Below are 16837 nucleotides of genomic sequence, written 5' to 3'. Positions count from 1 at the left end.
GGAGTTCGGGAACTGCAGGTGCCTTCCCCAAAACCCGGCCCGGCCTCAGAACGCGGGGCCGGGCATTTCACTGCCCCCGTACCTTCGGGGCGAGCGGTGCCCCCCGGCCCGGAGCTGGGGAGGGAAGCGGCGGCGAAGGGCTGCCGGGGGCGGTGCGGGGTGTGGTGCCCGGGTGCGAACCGGTGATGCGGCTCCGGGATGCCGGTGGAGAGGGGTTTGAAATCTTAATTTTGGGATTTTAAGAAAAAATATTTTCGTTGCTTTTTATTCTTTTCCTCTCCGTGTCGTGCCCGGCCCCTGCCCGGGGCCTCGAAGCTCCCCAAGCCCTGCCCTGCCCTGCCCGGCCCGGGGCTCGGTGGCACCGCGGGAGCTGCGGGACCCCAATGAGGGACCCCAATGAGGGACCCCAATGCGGGCAGAGCCCGGGGAGCGGGGCCGGGGCGAGGGGGGCGGGGCCATGACACGGGGCGGGACTCCATCATTCATAACCAGCGGGAGGCGGGGCCTGATGTGTGTGGGCGGGGCCTGGTGCGCTGGGGGCGGGGCTGAAGCCATTCAAGGCCATGAGGGGGCGGGGCTCTGCCTTTGGGCGTCGTTCGGGGGCGGGGCCTGAGCAACTGGGGGCGGGGCCTCGGCTGCCGCGGCGGGCGCACGTGTGGGCGCGGGGCGGGGCGGCGGGGGCGGCGGGCGCGCGCACTGCGCCGGCGGGAGCGCGCGCGGCGCGGGGCGGGTCCGGGCGCGGCGCTGAGCGGCGGCGGCGGCGGCGGCGGAGCAGCGAGAGCGGGGCCGGCCGGGCCGGGCCGCGCCGGGGCCGGGGCCGGGGCCGGGGCCGGGGCGGGCGGCGGGGGCCCGCCGGGCGGCCGGCGCCATGGGCACGGTGCTGTCGTTGTCGCCGAGCTACCGGAAGGCCCCGCTGTTCGAGGAGGGGGCGGCCACGGTGGGGCACTACACGGCGGTGCAGAACAGCAAGAACGCGAAGGAGAAGGGCCTGAAGCGGCACTCGCTGATCTCGGTGCTGCCTTGGAAGCGCATCGCCGCCGTCTCCGCCAAGAAGAAGAGCTCCAAGAAGGTGCAGCCCAACGGCGGCTACCAGAGCAACGTGACCCACCTCAACAACGAGAACCTGAAGAAGTCGCTCTCCTGCGCCAACCTCGCCACCTTCGCCCCCCCGCCGCCCCCCGCCGCCGCCGCCGCCGCCCTCGCCTCGGCGCAGAAGGCGCCCCCGGCCGCGCCCGCCGCCGCCGCTGCCACCCCGCGCCGGGTCGTGGTGCAGGCGTCCACCAGCGAGCTGCTGCGCTGCCTCGGCGAGTTCCTGTGCCGCCGCTGCTACCGCCTGAAGCACCTCTCGCCCACCGACCCCGTGCTCTGGCTGCGCTCCGTGGACCGCTCGCTGCTGCTGCAGGGCTGGCAGGACCAGGGCTTCATCACGCCGGCCAACGTGGTCTTCCTCTACATGCTGTGCCGGGACGTCATCTCGGCCGAGGTGGCCAGCGACCACGAACTGCAGGCAGTGCTGCTCACCTGCCTGTACCTCTCCTACTCCTACATGGGCAACGAGATCTCCTACCCGCTGAAGCCCTTCCTGGTGGAGAGCTGTAAGGAGGCCTTCTGGGACCGCTGCCTCTCCATCATCGACCTCATGAGCCCCAAGATGCTGCAGGTCAACGCCGACCCGCACTACTTCACCCAGGTCTTCGCCGACCTCAAGAAGGAGAGCGGCTCCGAGGAGAAGGGCCGGCTGCTCATCGGCCTCGACCGGTGAGCGCCCGCCGCCCCCCGCGCCCCCGGACACGCCGCGCCCGCCCGCCCGGAGCCGCTTCCCGGGGATGTGCCCGGCGGGGGGGACACGGGGGGCTCGGCCGGCTCCGGAGCGGAGCGCAGAGCCCCGCTTCCCTCCCGCGCCGCCGCTTTCCAGCCGCCGCCCCCTCCCCACGCTGCGGGCCCGGGGATGCTGCGGCTCCGCCACCAGATTGATCCCAGCAATTCATGGATGGAGGGACAAGATTCCCTCCAGCCGATAACCCCCGGGAGCGGAGCGGGGCTCCGCGGGGCCGGTCACCGCATCACCGAGACAGAGCCCAGGTAGGGGGAAAAAATAATAAAAAAAAGGAAAAAAAATCCTGTAAAGGCTCCAGCGGAGGCGGCTGAACCGGCCCGCTCGGGACTCACCGGCAGTACCGGGACAGAGACGCGGGCACGGCCCGGGGACCCCCCACCCTCCCCTTCCTCCCTCATCCCCCCCCCCTTTATTTATTTTCTTTGAAGAGACTCGAATTCCCGAGCGGGTCCGGGTGACGGGAATCACCACTACTGTTCATGAGATCAATGTGAAATGTCTTGTTCCCATCGTGCACTGATCATGAGTATTGTGTAAAGGATCTACTTGAGTGTGCAAGCAAGGGGAGCCGCCACATGCTGCTATATGAATTCTTCTAGAACAAACCCAACGAACTGCAAACCTGCGGGGGGGAAAGAGAAAAAAACCCTTCTTTCTTCTGTCATTGTTGCTTTTCCAGTGGTATTGCGCATGCAAACAGGAGCATTTTGTGTCTTCGGGAAAAAAAAAAAAGGAAAAAACGCATAAAAAAATAATAATCAAAAGAAAAACCTTAACGAGAGATGGCTGTAAAATTACACCCATGCACAAAGACCCGCCACCACCCCGACACCGCAGTCTCGAGCCGGTATTCCCGTATCAGGCCTGGGGACTGAGACCTTCTTTTTGGGTTTTATAGTTTGTTTTTTTTCTCCGTGTGCTCAGTTCTAGTTTAGTTCTGGTCCTTCGGGCGTTAAACTGGCGAACGAGAGGGAGAAATAACGTGCCATTTATTTTTATTTTTGATTTTTCACTTGAAGCTCTTCATGGCTGTACATTGGACCCTGCTAATGATACATGTGTACGTACGTTTTTTTAGTGCAATCTCTTCTGTAGATCTTTGTTGACCAAATTGGTGGGTATTGTTACTTATTAATTTATATTTGTCTCATTTTGTATGTATGTGTATAGTGTGTTTGTAAGTATGTGTGGTTTATAACCCGACCGACTGTGTCATGGGGCTCAGTGTGCCTGTAATTTAATCCCCTCCCCTTATTTTTATTTATTTTTGTACTGTGCTGATTAAATAAAAATGCACTGACCATCCATTACACGGCAGCGGCTCGTGGCCGAGTCTTTTCTGCGCTCGCAGCGCTCGGGCGCTGGCAGTGGGATTTGTGTTGACGACAGAGGCTTTAACGCGGCCGCCGCTTTAATCGCGTTACCGGCGCCGGGGTCACCCCTGGTGGGAGAGCGGCAGCCGGAGGGGGAAAGTCGGGATAGCGGGATAATTGGGATTCCGGGATAATTGGGATATCGGGCCCCTGATTCCTCCGGGCATCATCGCCCCCGAGCCCCCGCGCCGGCAGGAACGGGCAGCACCATGGTGGGATGCAACTAATTGCTTCCTTTTATTTATTTATTACAGTGAATTATGTAAACAAAACCCAGGTCCATTATAGTAGGTTTTTTTTTCTGCTCTTTTACACATAAAATATCAGCGATTTATTAAAAAAAAAAAAAAGGGTTCATTGCATTATCACCCCTGGCTGAGAATCGAAGTTTCAATTTAGAACTAGTTAATTTATGGGAAAAACAAGGAATATATATATTTTATATTTTTATATATATTTATATATATATATATAAAACCAGAGCAGGAACAGATAATATATTTTATAAGACACATCTCATCACATACAATATTGCCATCTCATGGTAGGAGAAATTTCCCAAGCCTGCAATTCGTTGCCGTTCATGGCGATTCCATCGGATCATTCTTCTGGAGGGACAAGGGTACGAAAGTGCTGATCCCACCCCCAGCACCTGCCCGGGGTCAGTGCGGCGGGGGCGTTTGCACCAGGACACGGAAAGCGAGAAGTGCAAATCCAAAGGCACAGCGAGGCCGGGAGCTTCCCTGGGAGCGGCCCCGGGGGAACGGGGGTGCCCCGCGGGCACGGGGGTGGCCCATGGCTTTGGCGTTGGTGTCGCTCCTCCCGAGGAGCCGACGTGGGATGAAGGGAGGCGCTGCAGGTCCCTGGAGGGTCCCTGGAGGTCCCGGGTGTGGTGTGAGCATTGCGGGCTCGGGTGGTGCCCTGGGGCTGTGGTGTCTGGAACCCTCCGGACATCCCAGAACTGCACACCCAGAGGGGGCACTGGGGGCACTGGGAGGAGCTGGGAGGCTGCCGGGGCTGCTCCAAGGCCAGGGACAAGGAGAATGGGAGAGTTCAGGTGGGGCCTCCCTGTGCATGGGCTTGTCCCAGTTCACGCAGAGCCAGAGCTGCTCTGCACCCGTGGAGCTCCCTGGCCTCGGGGGTGGCACTGGGACACCAAGGCTGCACGTGGCCCATGTCCATGGCACGGCTTCAGGAAACCTTTGGTTGTTAGTGAGGAGCCTCTTCCTGGCTAATTCCCAAAATGCTCCATCAAACAAGTGCTCCCCCATTTGCCAGCCAGGCTGGAGCCCCGACCTGGGGGCACCACTCAGCTCTCCCATCTCCAGGGCTGGGAATCCTGACCTGACCAGCAGTGCCAGGACAATCCCAATGTACAACCTCAACAGCCTGGGCTGCTCAGGAACCACAGCAGCACAGGTGGAAATAAAGCACTGGGGAGATGCACATCCCTCCATCAAAACACAGCTCAGGGTCATCTGGGCTGGGCAGGACTAGCCAACACCCACAGCCCACTGCTGTGGAGCCAGGAGAACTCTTTGGAGGGAGGAGCCTGGGTGCGGGCAGCTGGGGCTGTGCCGGGTTAATGTTGGATAGTGCAAGGCTGGGCCCCCCAAAGCTGCCCGTGCTCCTGGACTCACCCCTGCTGTGGGTCCCTTTAGCCCTCCCTGACCCCGGCGCTGGCACAGACACGAAGCCATGTGGATCATCTACAAATTCAGCACGGCCACGTGGTCCCAAAGGGAACCCACCTGCTTCAGGCCCTTGGAGGGGGTAATTAAGGCAAAAAGCAACGCAGGATTAACAAAACCAGGCCCTGCACTGAGAAGTCCCCTCTCCAGCCAAGGTGCCTCAATGGGTTCAGGAGTTCCCGAGGGAAAGCAGCAGGTCTGGAGGTGTCTCCATGAGCCTCGCCAGCCCCTGTGCCCGGAGGGCGGGAGGAGGGTGGAGTGTCTCGGCAGGGAAAGCCAGCCCTCCCTTCCCAGCCCGGCCCGGGTCCCGCGGGGATCGGTCCTGAGCTGGGTGTCTTTGGTTCCTCCGGAGGAGGCTGCATCGTATTGCAAAACTGACACACGGGAAAGGAACACGGAGGGAAAACTGGAGAGTGGGCGAGGAATCAATGTGGGAAAGGGAAGAAAGGGTGGAAGTACCTATAAACTCTTTTTTCTGGACTAATTCCAAAGGAATCACTTTCCTGATATTCCAGCCTGGTCTGTAAGATGGAGAACAGGTCACTGGCTATTTTAAGCCTTCATTCCGTGTGAATTTGGCTTTTCTAAACCCCCAAAATTTGGGTTTTCTAACCCTTGAGCTTCAGAGGCTGCTTTATGCACCTGGCAAGTCGCTGCTGATGCAGTCGATGCTGAGCATCTCCCGACGATCCCGGCGAGTCCCAGGTGCGGGGAGGGCGAGCCCAGCCCAGCCCGGTCCGGTCCGGTCCGGTCCGAGGGGAGGGAGGGAGGGGCCGTTAATTGCCCGGCACGCAGAGGACGAAGCCGGAGCGGTGCTTGGTGAAATCCGGTTGGGATTGGTTGATCTTGGTCTCCACGGACACGGTGCATTTCCTGCCGTGCAGGCTGCACTGCACCGGGTTGGTGACAGAGACGTGCAGGGAGCGCTTCTCCCTGCGGGAAAAGGGACACGGGTTGGGATGGGGTGGGATGGGATGGGTTGGCCACAGCTGGGACAGGCGTTTTCATCCTGCAGCCATCCCAAAACTCTGTGTTAAGCCAGGCCTGAGCTCTGAGCCCAGCTTTGGGCTCCTGCTTGTGAAGCCTCCCACTGTGGGATTGGTACTGGTGGGAGGACTCGGCTCCATGGGCAGAGCACAGGCTGGATTAAAGGGTCCAGGGGCTGCTGCCAGCTTGGCCACTGCCACTGAGACCCCACAGTGACCCCTCCCAGCTCTGTGCCTGCAGCAGTGACAGGGACACCCCTGGGCTGAGCTCAGAGCCTCAAACACAGCCTGGACCACTGAAAGGAGCCACACGTGGGGTGGGGGCTGTTCCCAGCTCTCTCCCAGATGGACAGACCAAGCTGGCTGGGACAAAACTCTGCCTCTGCAGCTTTTGAACCCCCTAACCCAGTTTTGGCACTAAAAATGTTTCCTACAAGTGAATCAGGACTTTCTGCCCCCCAGGTAGTTTCTCTGTGGCTGTTGGGGTCACTGCCAGTGGGGACAGCAGGGCCAGGATGCCTGGCAAGAATGTTCCCCTTTGTTAAAGGCATAAAGGTCCCAGCTCTAAATCCCAAATAATGACCTCATGCCATAAGCAGAGAAATCATAAATCACGGAATAATTCACATTGGAAAAACCCTCTGAGATCCTCAAGTCCAAGTGCTCCCCCTGCACTGCCAAGGCCACCACTGACCCATGTCCCCAAATGCCCCATCCACGTGGCTTTAAAATCCCTCCAGCAGTGTCAGGGCTGGACAGCCATTTCCATGAAGAAAGTGAAGAACCCAGCACTGCCATGGCCCCACTGATGGCCTGGCTGCTCTGAGGGCTGGGATGGAGCTGAGACCAAGCTGATGCTCCAGCTCCAGCCACGAGCCCTTGGGACCAGCCAAGAACCCCTGGAGACCCCCCAGGAGAGAGGATCCACAGGAAAATCCACAGCAGATCCATTGCCATGAGCCACCACCAATGGGAAGAGTCCCCTATCCAGGGCCTTTGGTAATTCTCTCCTGTGACCTCACCCACATTTAAAATTCCTGTATTCCCAACATTTTTAGTACAATACTGAGTGGTTTAGAATTGTTGACATTGACTCTGCTGCCTCTCTGGATGCTCCAAACACCCCAGGGGGATGTGCTGGGATCCCATTCCCTGTGTTTGGCTTCCAGACCCCAGGTCCTGCCTTGTCTGAGCCATTTCAGCATTTCCACTGCCACAGCCCAAGTCCTTTGTGCAGTTATTAACAGACTGTTCAGGTCATGTCACATCCCTTAAACTGCATTTTTATGCAATTCTCAAATAATTCAGATTTTCACCACTTCCACAGCAGTGCTTGGTTGGTTGGTTGGAGGGGGCAGCACACAAAGCCCTCCTGTAGTCCCAGGTATTTAATGCTGTTTACTCCTGCCTGAGGAGCTGAGGCTGCAATCCCAGCTTAGGTTGCTATTTTTGCTGTGTCTTAGCAGAATGCACAGCACACACAGAGGAGACTCTTGGAGATTCCTGCCCCTTGGAAAGAGCTTCAGCATCAAGTGTCCCTCACAGGGATAAGGGTGAAGGACCTTCCTCTCCTCTCCCACAGCAACTTTTAGGTGACCAGGCAGAGGATCTGGGGACAGGGATGTCAATAACCTGAATTTTGACCCCAAACAGGACCCAGGCCTGGGAATCCAGAGGTCCTGGATGCCCTGGGGCTGTGGGACCTGCAGGAAGCTGGACCAGTCTGGGTCTCAGCTCCTGCTGGGATGAGGAGAATCAGCTGAACACAGGTCTGAGTGAAGTTAACACTGTCCTGCCATGGAGGGATCTAGAGAAGATGCTCTGATCTTTGCCATGTGTGCCAATTCCATTAAATTAAGGCTTCCCTTCTCTCACTTTCCAGATCCTACCCTGCCAAAGCTCTTCCACTCATCATGTGTTGCTTTTCTTCCTGTGGGGGTTCAGCCTCAAAGCCTCCTGCTGGGGGGCAGGGCAGCTCCTGGATGGAGCAATCCACAGGGCTCAGTGAGTGCTCAGGGATCACAAACCCCTCCTTGGTGTCCCTGCTGTCCCCCAGGACACCAGCCCTGCCACCAGCCCTGCCACCAGCCCTGCCACCAGCCCAGAGCAGCTGCAGCTGCTGGGCCCTGGGGGCTCTTGGCCACTGCTCTGGGCCTGGTCGAGGGGCAGGGGGAGGAAATTCCCATTTGGATTCCACCAGGCAGAGCAGCCTCACTCCTGCAGCAGCAGGGGCAGAGCAGTGGCAGCTGCTGGCTGCCCTGGGCTCCCCAGGTTTGCTCATGGGCCCCAAGGGAGGCAACAGCTGCTGCAGCAGCTGTGAAAATGGACTGAGACCTTCCCAGACTCACTGCTCCAAAGGGAGCTGCTTCCCCGAGCTCCTGCTGAATTTAGACCCCAAAGGAAGAGGCTGAGATGGACCAGAACAATCCTGGAAGGCAACAAAGTCTCTCATGGACAAGCACAACAGAAACACCCTTTGGAGATCAGGGATGCTCAGTAGGACTCTGATGGCAACAAAGGCAGAGTCCCCCTGCCAATCAAACCTGATTTGAAAAAGGAGTTTTCACAGCATAAACCTGTCTCACCACCTTTTGGACAAGGGATGGAGGGACAGGACACAGGGAATGGCTCCCACTGCCCAGGGCAGGGCTGGGTGGGATATTGGGCAGGAATTGTTCCTGGCAGGGTGGGCAGGGCTGGCACAGGGTGCCCAGAGCAGCTCCTGCCCCTGGATCCCTGGCAGTGCCCCAGGCCAGGCTGGACAGGGCTGGAGCAGCTGGGACAGTGGGAGGTGTCCCTGCCATGGCACTGGATGGGCTTTGAGTTCCCTTCCACCCAAACCACTCTGGGATTCCCTGTGGGTGCCAGGCACTGCTGGGGATGAGCCCAGCCCTGGCTGATGGCAGCTCTGGCTCTTCACCCATCCCTGGTGTAACCAAACCCTGATGGAAGTCAAATCCATCAGGACAAAGTGACAGATGCTGCTGCCAGGCTCCTCCTGGGAAATAATCCCACTTCCTATTACCAGTGATTCCATCAGAAGTGACAGCAGCTTATGAGTGCTGGCTGAGCTCTGCCAGGGAAGGAACCCCAGCCCCAGCACCTGGCTTGAGGCTGCTGGAAAAACAGATCAGGGAAAAGATTCTGTGGGGGAGTCAGGACCTACCCCAGCACTGCTCCTGTCCTGCCATGGGAATGTCTGTGATGAACCACAAAGTAATTTCTGTTTATAATAAACACCAAGGTGTTGGTGCTTTCTGCAAACTCAGGTCTCCATGCAATACAGGGAGTATTTCTGAGTGGGAGCAGCCTCTCCTGACAGCTGAGCAGTACCAGCCACAGCTGCTGATCCCAGGCTGGGGCTGCTCTTTGCCTTTTCCTGGCTCAGTGAACCCTGCAGGACTGGGGCACTCTCCATCTACCCCAGCCCATGCCAGCACCCAGAGTGCCTTCCCCAGCTCCCCTTGCTCTCCTGGCTCACAGGGGATGTCCAAGGCTCCAGAGGGAGCCCCATGTGAGCAGGGTCTGTGTGTGGGACATCCCAGAGCAGCCCTGAGACACTGCAGGAGCTGAGCAGGCACAGGGGGAACACTGACCAAAGGGAAGCCAGCAGAAAAAGGAGAACTCCAAGTGGAAGCAGATCAGTGGTCCATGAAATACAAGAGTTTTGACTGAGCATTTAATCCAGGACCTCGGGGGAAACACAAAGCAAGTGGTGCAGAAATGGCCACAGACATCTGTCAGAGCTGCACACAGCACAGAAACATCCACAGCACAAACTCCTGGTGGGAAGGAAATGGGCAAGGGAAGGAGGGCAGAAAGATCAGAGGGAGTTTTGGTGAGGACAAGCAGTGTGAGGCTGAGAAGTTAAACAAATGTATTGTTAAATAAATGTAAATACAGGAGATGCCAGGTTGGATGGAGCTTGAAGCAACCTGGGATAGTGGGAAGTGTCCCTGTCCATGGCAGGGTGGGACTGGGTGGGCTTTAAGGTCCCTTCCAGCCCAAACCATTCCATGATTCCATGCTTAAGAAGAAGCCCAGATGACCTGGAATGCCCTGGAAGGAGCTGCTATGGGCATGGAAACACAGCAAAGACTCCTTGATGAGATATTCCCCACCTGGGAGCACAGTGGGATGGGGAGCTGGGGACATCCCATGACCTGGGACAGAGGCACCAAGCAGGGATGGGGAGCTGGGAATATCCCAGGGACAGCACCAAGCAGGGATGGGGAGCTGGGGATATCCCAGGGACAGCACCAAGCAGGGATGGGGAGCTGGGAATATCCCAGGGACAGCACCAAGCAGGGATGGGGAGCTGGGGATATCCCAGGGACAGCAGCACCAAACAGGGATGGGGAGCTGGGGATATCCCAGGGACAGCACCAAGCAGGGATGGGGAGCTGGGGATATCCCAGGGACAGCAGCACCAAACAGGGATGGGGAGCTCCAGAGCTGCAGCCCCATCCCTGACAAGGCCCCAGTGGAACAGGGATCTGTGCAGTTTTCCCAGGATCTTTAAATGAGGAGCTGTCCCATGGATGCAGCCAATGCCATTACAGAGTGGGAAATTAGCTCTTTTCAGAGCAGAATTTGGGTAGAGATGGCAAAGCCAGCATAGTAATTGCCTGATTTTCATGACAACAAACCAGAAGGATTTCAACCAAGTGTGCAACCAAGTGTGAAATGAGGGCTCAGCAGAAATAAACCCACTGGGATGGATTCCAGAGGGGATTGCTTTAAACCATCAAACCTTTCCAGAGTTAGACCAAGGCCTCTTTCTGGAAAGGCAGGAGCACTGTGGGCTACCTGGTTGGCTTCCAGCTCAGGATATTCTGTGATTCTCTGGCTCCAAGCAGGCCTGCAGCTGCACACAAGATGTGAGGGTGGTGGGGGGCAGGATGGAGAACACCCATAATGGAAACACCTTCTGTAAGTCAGTGCTGCAGCCTCATCTGGATCCCTGCTGCAGCCTTTGAGAGGGCTCAGCCGTGGAAAAAACACATTAAAAAGGCTCCCAGATGAAGGGAGGCTGCAGAAGAGAGCCCAAAAAAGCAGCAGCTATCTTCTGCATGAAGAAAATACACAGGAAACAGTGAGAGAGAAACTCAAGAGGTTTAAAAAAAGGAAGTTTTCAAGGCTCTGCTTCCTAACAAGAGTCAAAGAGACAAACAGGGTAAACTGAAAATTTCAAGGAGGATTGAATCAGCTTTCCAGGCTATGTGTCACTGCTGGGGAGGACTCCAGGCTGTTTTGGCAGAGAGGTGACAATCATGGAGTCACAAAATCATGAAATGCTTTGGGTTGGAAGGAACCCTCAAGACCATCAGGTTCCAACCACATCCAGTGCCTTCCACCTTCCACCACCCCAGGTGGCTCCAGGCCCTGTCCAAGCTGGCCTTGGGCACCTCCAGGGATGGGGCATCCATGGAATAACCTGTGCCAGGGCCTCCCTGTCCTCAAAGGGAGGAATTTCTTGAGCAGGGTCTAAAAAAACACAGGATAGAAGAGGGGTAATAAACAAGGACATATCTGAGCTCCAACAAGTGTCATTTGGGGACAGATAAGTGTTGTCTCAGGAGGGCTGAGGGCCCAGGCTGGGTCTGGCAGGGCAGGGATCAGGGTATATCTCACCCAACCACTTATGGGTTTGTGCATTTGCAGGACAATGATACTGAGGGTCATGGGCAAAAGGAAAACTTACAGACCTCACTGAGAAAATTATTCCCATAACAGAATGGAGAAAAATAGGAATTCCAAGGGGTGCAGGAGCAAAACCTGCACTGAAACCTTGTGTGCCTTTTGTGTCCCCCCTGTGCCACCCAGAGTGTGGGAGCTGCTCCCAGGAAGGGCTGGCACTTCATGTGACCACAGGAATCCCCAAAGCCACAGTCCCCAGGGAGCCAGGACACAAAGGGCACCACATGGCAATAATCCTGGGTGGATATTTCATCCCAGAGCTGCAGCTCCAGCACCTCAGCTCTGCCTCTCCCAGGGCAGTCACATCTCCAGTGTGGCAGCTCCAAAGCACCAGGTCCCACTGCCAGAAGAGATTTGCACACTCAGAGCATAAATTCCCCTATGTAAGGCTCAGATGATTTTGACAGCATCATCCCTGTGACTCCTTGGCACTCTCCATCCTTCTCAGAGGGAGAAAACACCTTCCCCATCCAGCTCTTGTTAGAACACCCTGGCTCTTGCAAAAGGTTGAAAGCAACGATTTAGTCTCCTGTGTGATCCAGAAAATATTTAACATCCTCTTTCCTTGTTGACTTGGCTGCTGGGCTGTACTGAAACCCCCACCACCCACCAGGCACCCCTTTCCAGGGCAGCCCAAAGCCAGAGCAGGCAGCTCCCTTCATCCCAGGGCTCCCTGAGGAGGGGAGGGGAGAAGCAGGAGCTGTTTTGGTGCAGATCTGTCCCCTCTGGAGGAGGCAGGGATGCACACAGACACACACAGACACACGGGCAGCCTGTGACTCACACGTGCCATGAGGGGGATGAAAACGTTTGAAACCACAAGAGTTTGCAAAACCTGCCTTGTGAAAGCCTCTCAGAGCCCACAGGATGTTGTGCTCTGAGTGTCACCAGCTCTTCAGAGCTCTGGGCTTGTCGAGCTCCTCGGAGCCAGGTGGCCTTGGCAGGGATCAGACATTAAGATGGATCAAAGCGATGGAAAAGCGACTACAAAGAAAGTCAGACACGAATCAAGGGGATCTCAAGTCAGGATCAAAAGGAGAATTTCCATAGTCAAAGGTCAGACCAACTGCTCCAGGCATTTTGATGCTGGGAAAGGTCACTGAGCTGAACACAGCTGCCAGGTCCTTCCTCACTGTGGCATTTTTCACAATTATCTGCTCTCAAATGACACTTGAGACACTGACTTTTTTCTTTTTTCCATCTTCAAAACCAGCAAATATTTACAGTATTTTTCTTTTGTGCCTCATGGTCTGCTCAGGCAAATCACCTTGGAGGCTGTGAGAAGTGGCTGCTCAGAAGCAATTTGTTAATGTGCAGGAGGAGCACCAGGCTAAAGTGTGACCTGAGAACTCAACCCCTCCAATAAAGAAATGCCTTTCAAGCCTTTCTGGCTCAGCCTTGCCCATGTGTTGTGTGTGCAGCTCATGCTGACACTGAGTCACCTGAGCAAAGCAGAGCCTGGATTTGGGAACTGCTCAGTGACAGGAATTTCATCATCACACTGCTGAGCTGTGACAACAATGCTGGTTTTGCCCTTTTAATGAGCAACAAGAATTGTTAATGTGTGTCTCTTCCCAGTGCAGTGTCCCACATGTGCCATGGCACAGGGCAAGAGCCAAGGCAGCTGCACTGAGATGGTCCCTTTGAGCCATGTCTGAGCCATAAAAGCCACTTTGCTGAGACCACAGCAGCTGCCACAACACTGCTGGGCCTTTTCCATGATGTGTGCAGCACATCCAGGTGTATTCCTTCCCTCTGGCTGAGATGTAAACCCAGCCCAGGAAGAATTTGGCTCTCTCATTCTTCAAATGCATTTATTCCTGTTGCTCCTGAGGTCCCGGAGCAGCTGGTGAGCTACAGTTCCTTCCCCACTGATCTGGGACCTGGGGTGTTTGTGCATCCCTCCTCAGGAGCCAGGGAGAGCTGGGAATGCCAGGAGCTGGGAAATATTTCTGTGTCTTCCAGCAAACCCCTTTGCTTTAGGTGCTTCTGGGCAGGAGATCCTGAGGTGCTGAGGCAGGGGCTGCTCCTCCCCTCCCCAGGGTTGCTGTAAGATACCCAAAGAGCCCAAGGACAGCTCAGGGGGGCAGGTTCCAACCATGTTGCACCCCAAAGCAATATTTTATGGTGGGAAAGCCCCAAAGCAGTTTGAGGTATCACTTTGTAGGTCACTGCATGGTGTGTCCCTATTCCCCCTCCTCCAGCCTGGGATGTCTGGAAACACAAAGGGAATGTCACTGTTCCCATCAAGTGACATCCAAGAGAGGGGTCACAAGCCCACCCAAGCTCCATCCTCCTGCTGAACCAGGGCCAGCCCTCACTGAATCCCCAGCCCAGCCTCAGCACTGGCCTGAGCTGTCCATGGTGGGGCTGGGGTGGGAGGGATGCTGAGGGGTCCTGAGCTCAGCTAAAACCACACCTGGACCTCCTGACCTCTCTGGGGCTGTAAATCCAGGCCAGGCTGGACAGGGCTTGGAGCAGCCTGGTCTGGAGGAAGCTGCTCCTGCCCAAGGTGAGAAGCTCCTCAAGGTGCCTCCCAACCCAAACCATTCCATGTATAAATTTCTCTCTTCCCTGCCCACACCAGCACAGGAGGCTCCAGGCTCTCTCAGTTCTGCTCCTGTGGGAGCTGGGAATTCATCTTTGTGGTTCAAAGACCTGGTGCCATCAGCTTCCAGTGCCTGATGCCATTTATCTCCCATGAGCACTCCCTAAAGCTGCTCAGGGGTTCTGTGGAGGAAAAACGTGCTCACTCTACAAGGCATTTCCTGGGAATCTGCAGGAATGAAGGAGCTTATGAAAACAGTACAAAAAGCACCAATAGTGTGCTAAATATTTCATTTCCTCCAGCAGGCAAAATGAAAAATTTCCAATCCCCTGAGGCAGAGGCAGCTCCCAGCCCCCATGGCAGCCAGGACTGAGGGATGATGGATGGAACATCCTGGTAGAGACCTTCAACCTGCCACATGCCACATGCTCCCCTGGAGGGAACTCTCAAATGCACACAGTGCTCCTTCCCTGATCCTTGTCACACCGCAGGAATGGGGGCTGGATTAAATGACCTTTAAGGTCCCTTCCAATCCCAACTGTTCAATGATTCTGCAAATTGAATTCACTCAGAATTCAATGTAATTTGAATTTTTGAAGGGAAAGCAAAGGGTGGGGAGAGTTGGGCCAGTGGGGGCTGTGGCTGCCAGTGAGGGCAGGGAGGATGCTGGGGACACGTCACAGCCCAGCAGCAGGTGCTGCTCCCTTCCCCTCCCAACCCCAGCCTGCTCCAGCACTGACAGCACCAGGGATCAACTGCAGCTTCTTCTGCAGCCTCCAATTAAGTCACATTTCAGAGCTATTCTGAGCCTGGCAAAGCTTTGGGGAGTCAGAGCTCACCCTGCTCCCGGCTCTGCTGTGACCGCACGATGCTGGAGTGTTACATATTTTATAATAACCACCATGCCAAAAATATGATTCCAAGTCCTTGGCTGGAGCAGAGGAAAGCTGCACATGGGGGTGATGCCAAGAGCCTGGCATTAGAAATGCACCAGCACATAAATAAAATAAAAGCACTTAGGAAGATGAGTGCAGAGCTGCCTCCTGTTTGGGACATCATGGACTCAATTCCTGGGCAGGTGGAGAAACAGCAAAAATCTTTCCTTGAATTCTCTTCCCAGTGCTGGTCCTTGCCATGGCCCTTGGGGGGATGAATTCACCAGCCCCATGTTTACAGGGGCACACTTGCAAAGTCCCCCCTCAAAGGATGCTCCTGGCCTGTTCAGCAGCTACTGATCAAATTCTGCCAGCTGAAGTCTAAGGAAGGTAGAAATTCCTCCCTCAAAAATACTTCAAAGAGAATTCAGCACCTTTCAGGCATCTGGGATGTGTTTGCTCAGCATCTGCAAGACTGTGAGGTACAGAGGGCTGATGGAGAGAACAAAGGTGTGGGATTATTCATCCATTTTCCACTCAAATTTACTTAATTTTTCAAGGGGCAACAATTTTGGAGTAGCGAGGAGTGGCTGGAACAGCTGATGGATGCTTTACACTAGAAAACAACAGCACAGAGAAGCTCTGCTCTCACTTTGGTTCAGAGAAAACCTCCAGCCATCCCGAGTAATGAGCAGTTCTGCTTTTCCCACTGCAGCTGGATAAAATGGATATTTTTAGAGCCTGGCAGAGGTCTGAAGCCACAACAAGGGGGAAGCTGCCACTGAGCTTCCCAGAGATCACCCAAAAATCATTACAGAGAAACAAACAGCACGAACACTTTTGAAATTCTCTGTTATTTTCTCATTATTCTTTGGGATCGACCTGTGCCAGTGAAACTGCTGGGAAGCAGCTGGGATCCGAGAGGATGATTTGCTGTGGTGAATTCAGCAGCTCGGCTTGCCTGGCTCCAGGGGCTGGAAGCCACGGGAACAGCAGCAGCAGGCCTGTGCCCAGGCAGAGGGGATGGCAAGCAGGGCTGTCACATCCCACCCACAGCCAGCTCAGAGCCAGCTCGGGGTGGCTGCGGGGACACCGGGCAAGCACTGTCCCTGTGTGCAGTGCTGGGACAAACAGCTCAGCTCCGTTCTACTCCCTGCACATCCCTGCTGAGCTTGCTAAAGCTGGGAATGTGCTGGGACGGCTCTGCCATGCTGGGGAACATCCAGGGCCAGGAGCACGGGCAGAGACATGGGCAAGGGCCAAGTGTGCCCGGTGTGGGGGTGCTGGGTGTGGGGTGCTGGGTGTGGGGGCGCTGGGTGTGGGGTGCTGGGTGTGGGGTGATGGGTGTGGGGGTGCTGGAAGGATGCTGGAAGGATGCTGGAAGGATGCTGCAGAGCGGCTGCTCCCAGCGCAGCACTCCCGGTCGCTATAGCAACCTGGATATCCCTCATCCCATCTGATGCCTGATCGCTGCCAGCCGAGCGGGGCTGCTGCAGAGCAGCGCCACGGGGTCATTTCCTGCCGCTCCCCGCACCCGGATAACCCTGCTCGGCACAGCCCTGCCCGGCTCCCCTCTCGGAGGGGTTCGCACTGGCCCTGCGGGTGGCCCTGTGGCCAGCTCGGCAGCGGCAGCGCGCTGGCGCTGTCGGGCGGAGTGTCACCGTGACCTAGTTACTGCAGGACGCGGTGACATCATGTCCGATGCCAGCGGCTCCCCGTGTCCAGCCGAGCTGATCCGGCCCCGGGCGCATCCCGGGATCTGCCCGCCGGGAACCGCGCTCTGTCAGCGCGGGACTCGTCTCCCCTCCGCTGGCCTGGAACAGCCGC

General features: G+C 56.3%; 2 protein-coding genes across 3 annotated transcripts in view; one reads left to right on the top strand and one right to left on the bottom strand.

Moving 5' to 3' along the window:
• The first annotated feature begins 732 nt into the window (after window positions 1-732).
• Window positions 733-3154, top strand: CDK5R1 (cyclin dependent kinase 5 regulatory subunit 1). The gene has a single exon (XM_079327718.1). The coding sequence runs from the start codon at window positions 869-871 to the stop codon at window positions 1760-1762; it is 894 nt and encodes a 297-aa protein (XP_079183844.1). The 5' UTR covers window positions 733-868; the 3' UTR covers window positions 1763-3154.
• A 2516-nt stretch (window positions 3155-5670) lies between these two features.
• MYO1D (myosin ID) overlaps window positions 5671-16837 on the bottom strand; it is a 152280-nt gene continuing 141113 nt past the window's right edge. For both annotated transcript variants that reach the window (XM_079327775.1, XM_079327776.1), the window contains one exon: window positions 5671-5834. In XM_079327775.1, coding sequence (XP_079183901.1) covers window positions 5678-5834 — 157 coding nt within the window. In that variant the 3' untranslated portion in view covers window positions 5671-5677. The remainder of the gene's footprint in view (window positions 5835-16837) is intronic.

This window comes from Erithacus rubecula (genome assembly GCF_903797595.1).
Source record: "Erithacus rubecula genome assembly, chromosome: 27".
NCBI lineage: Eukaryota > Metazoa > Chordata > Aves > Passeriformes > Muscicapidae > Erithacus > Erithacus rubecula.
This window is presented reverse-complemented; position numbering and strand designations above follow the sequence as displayed.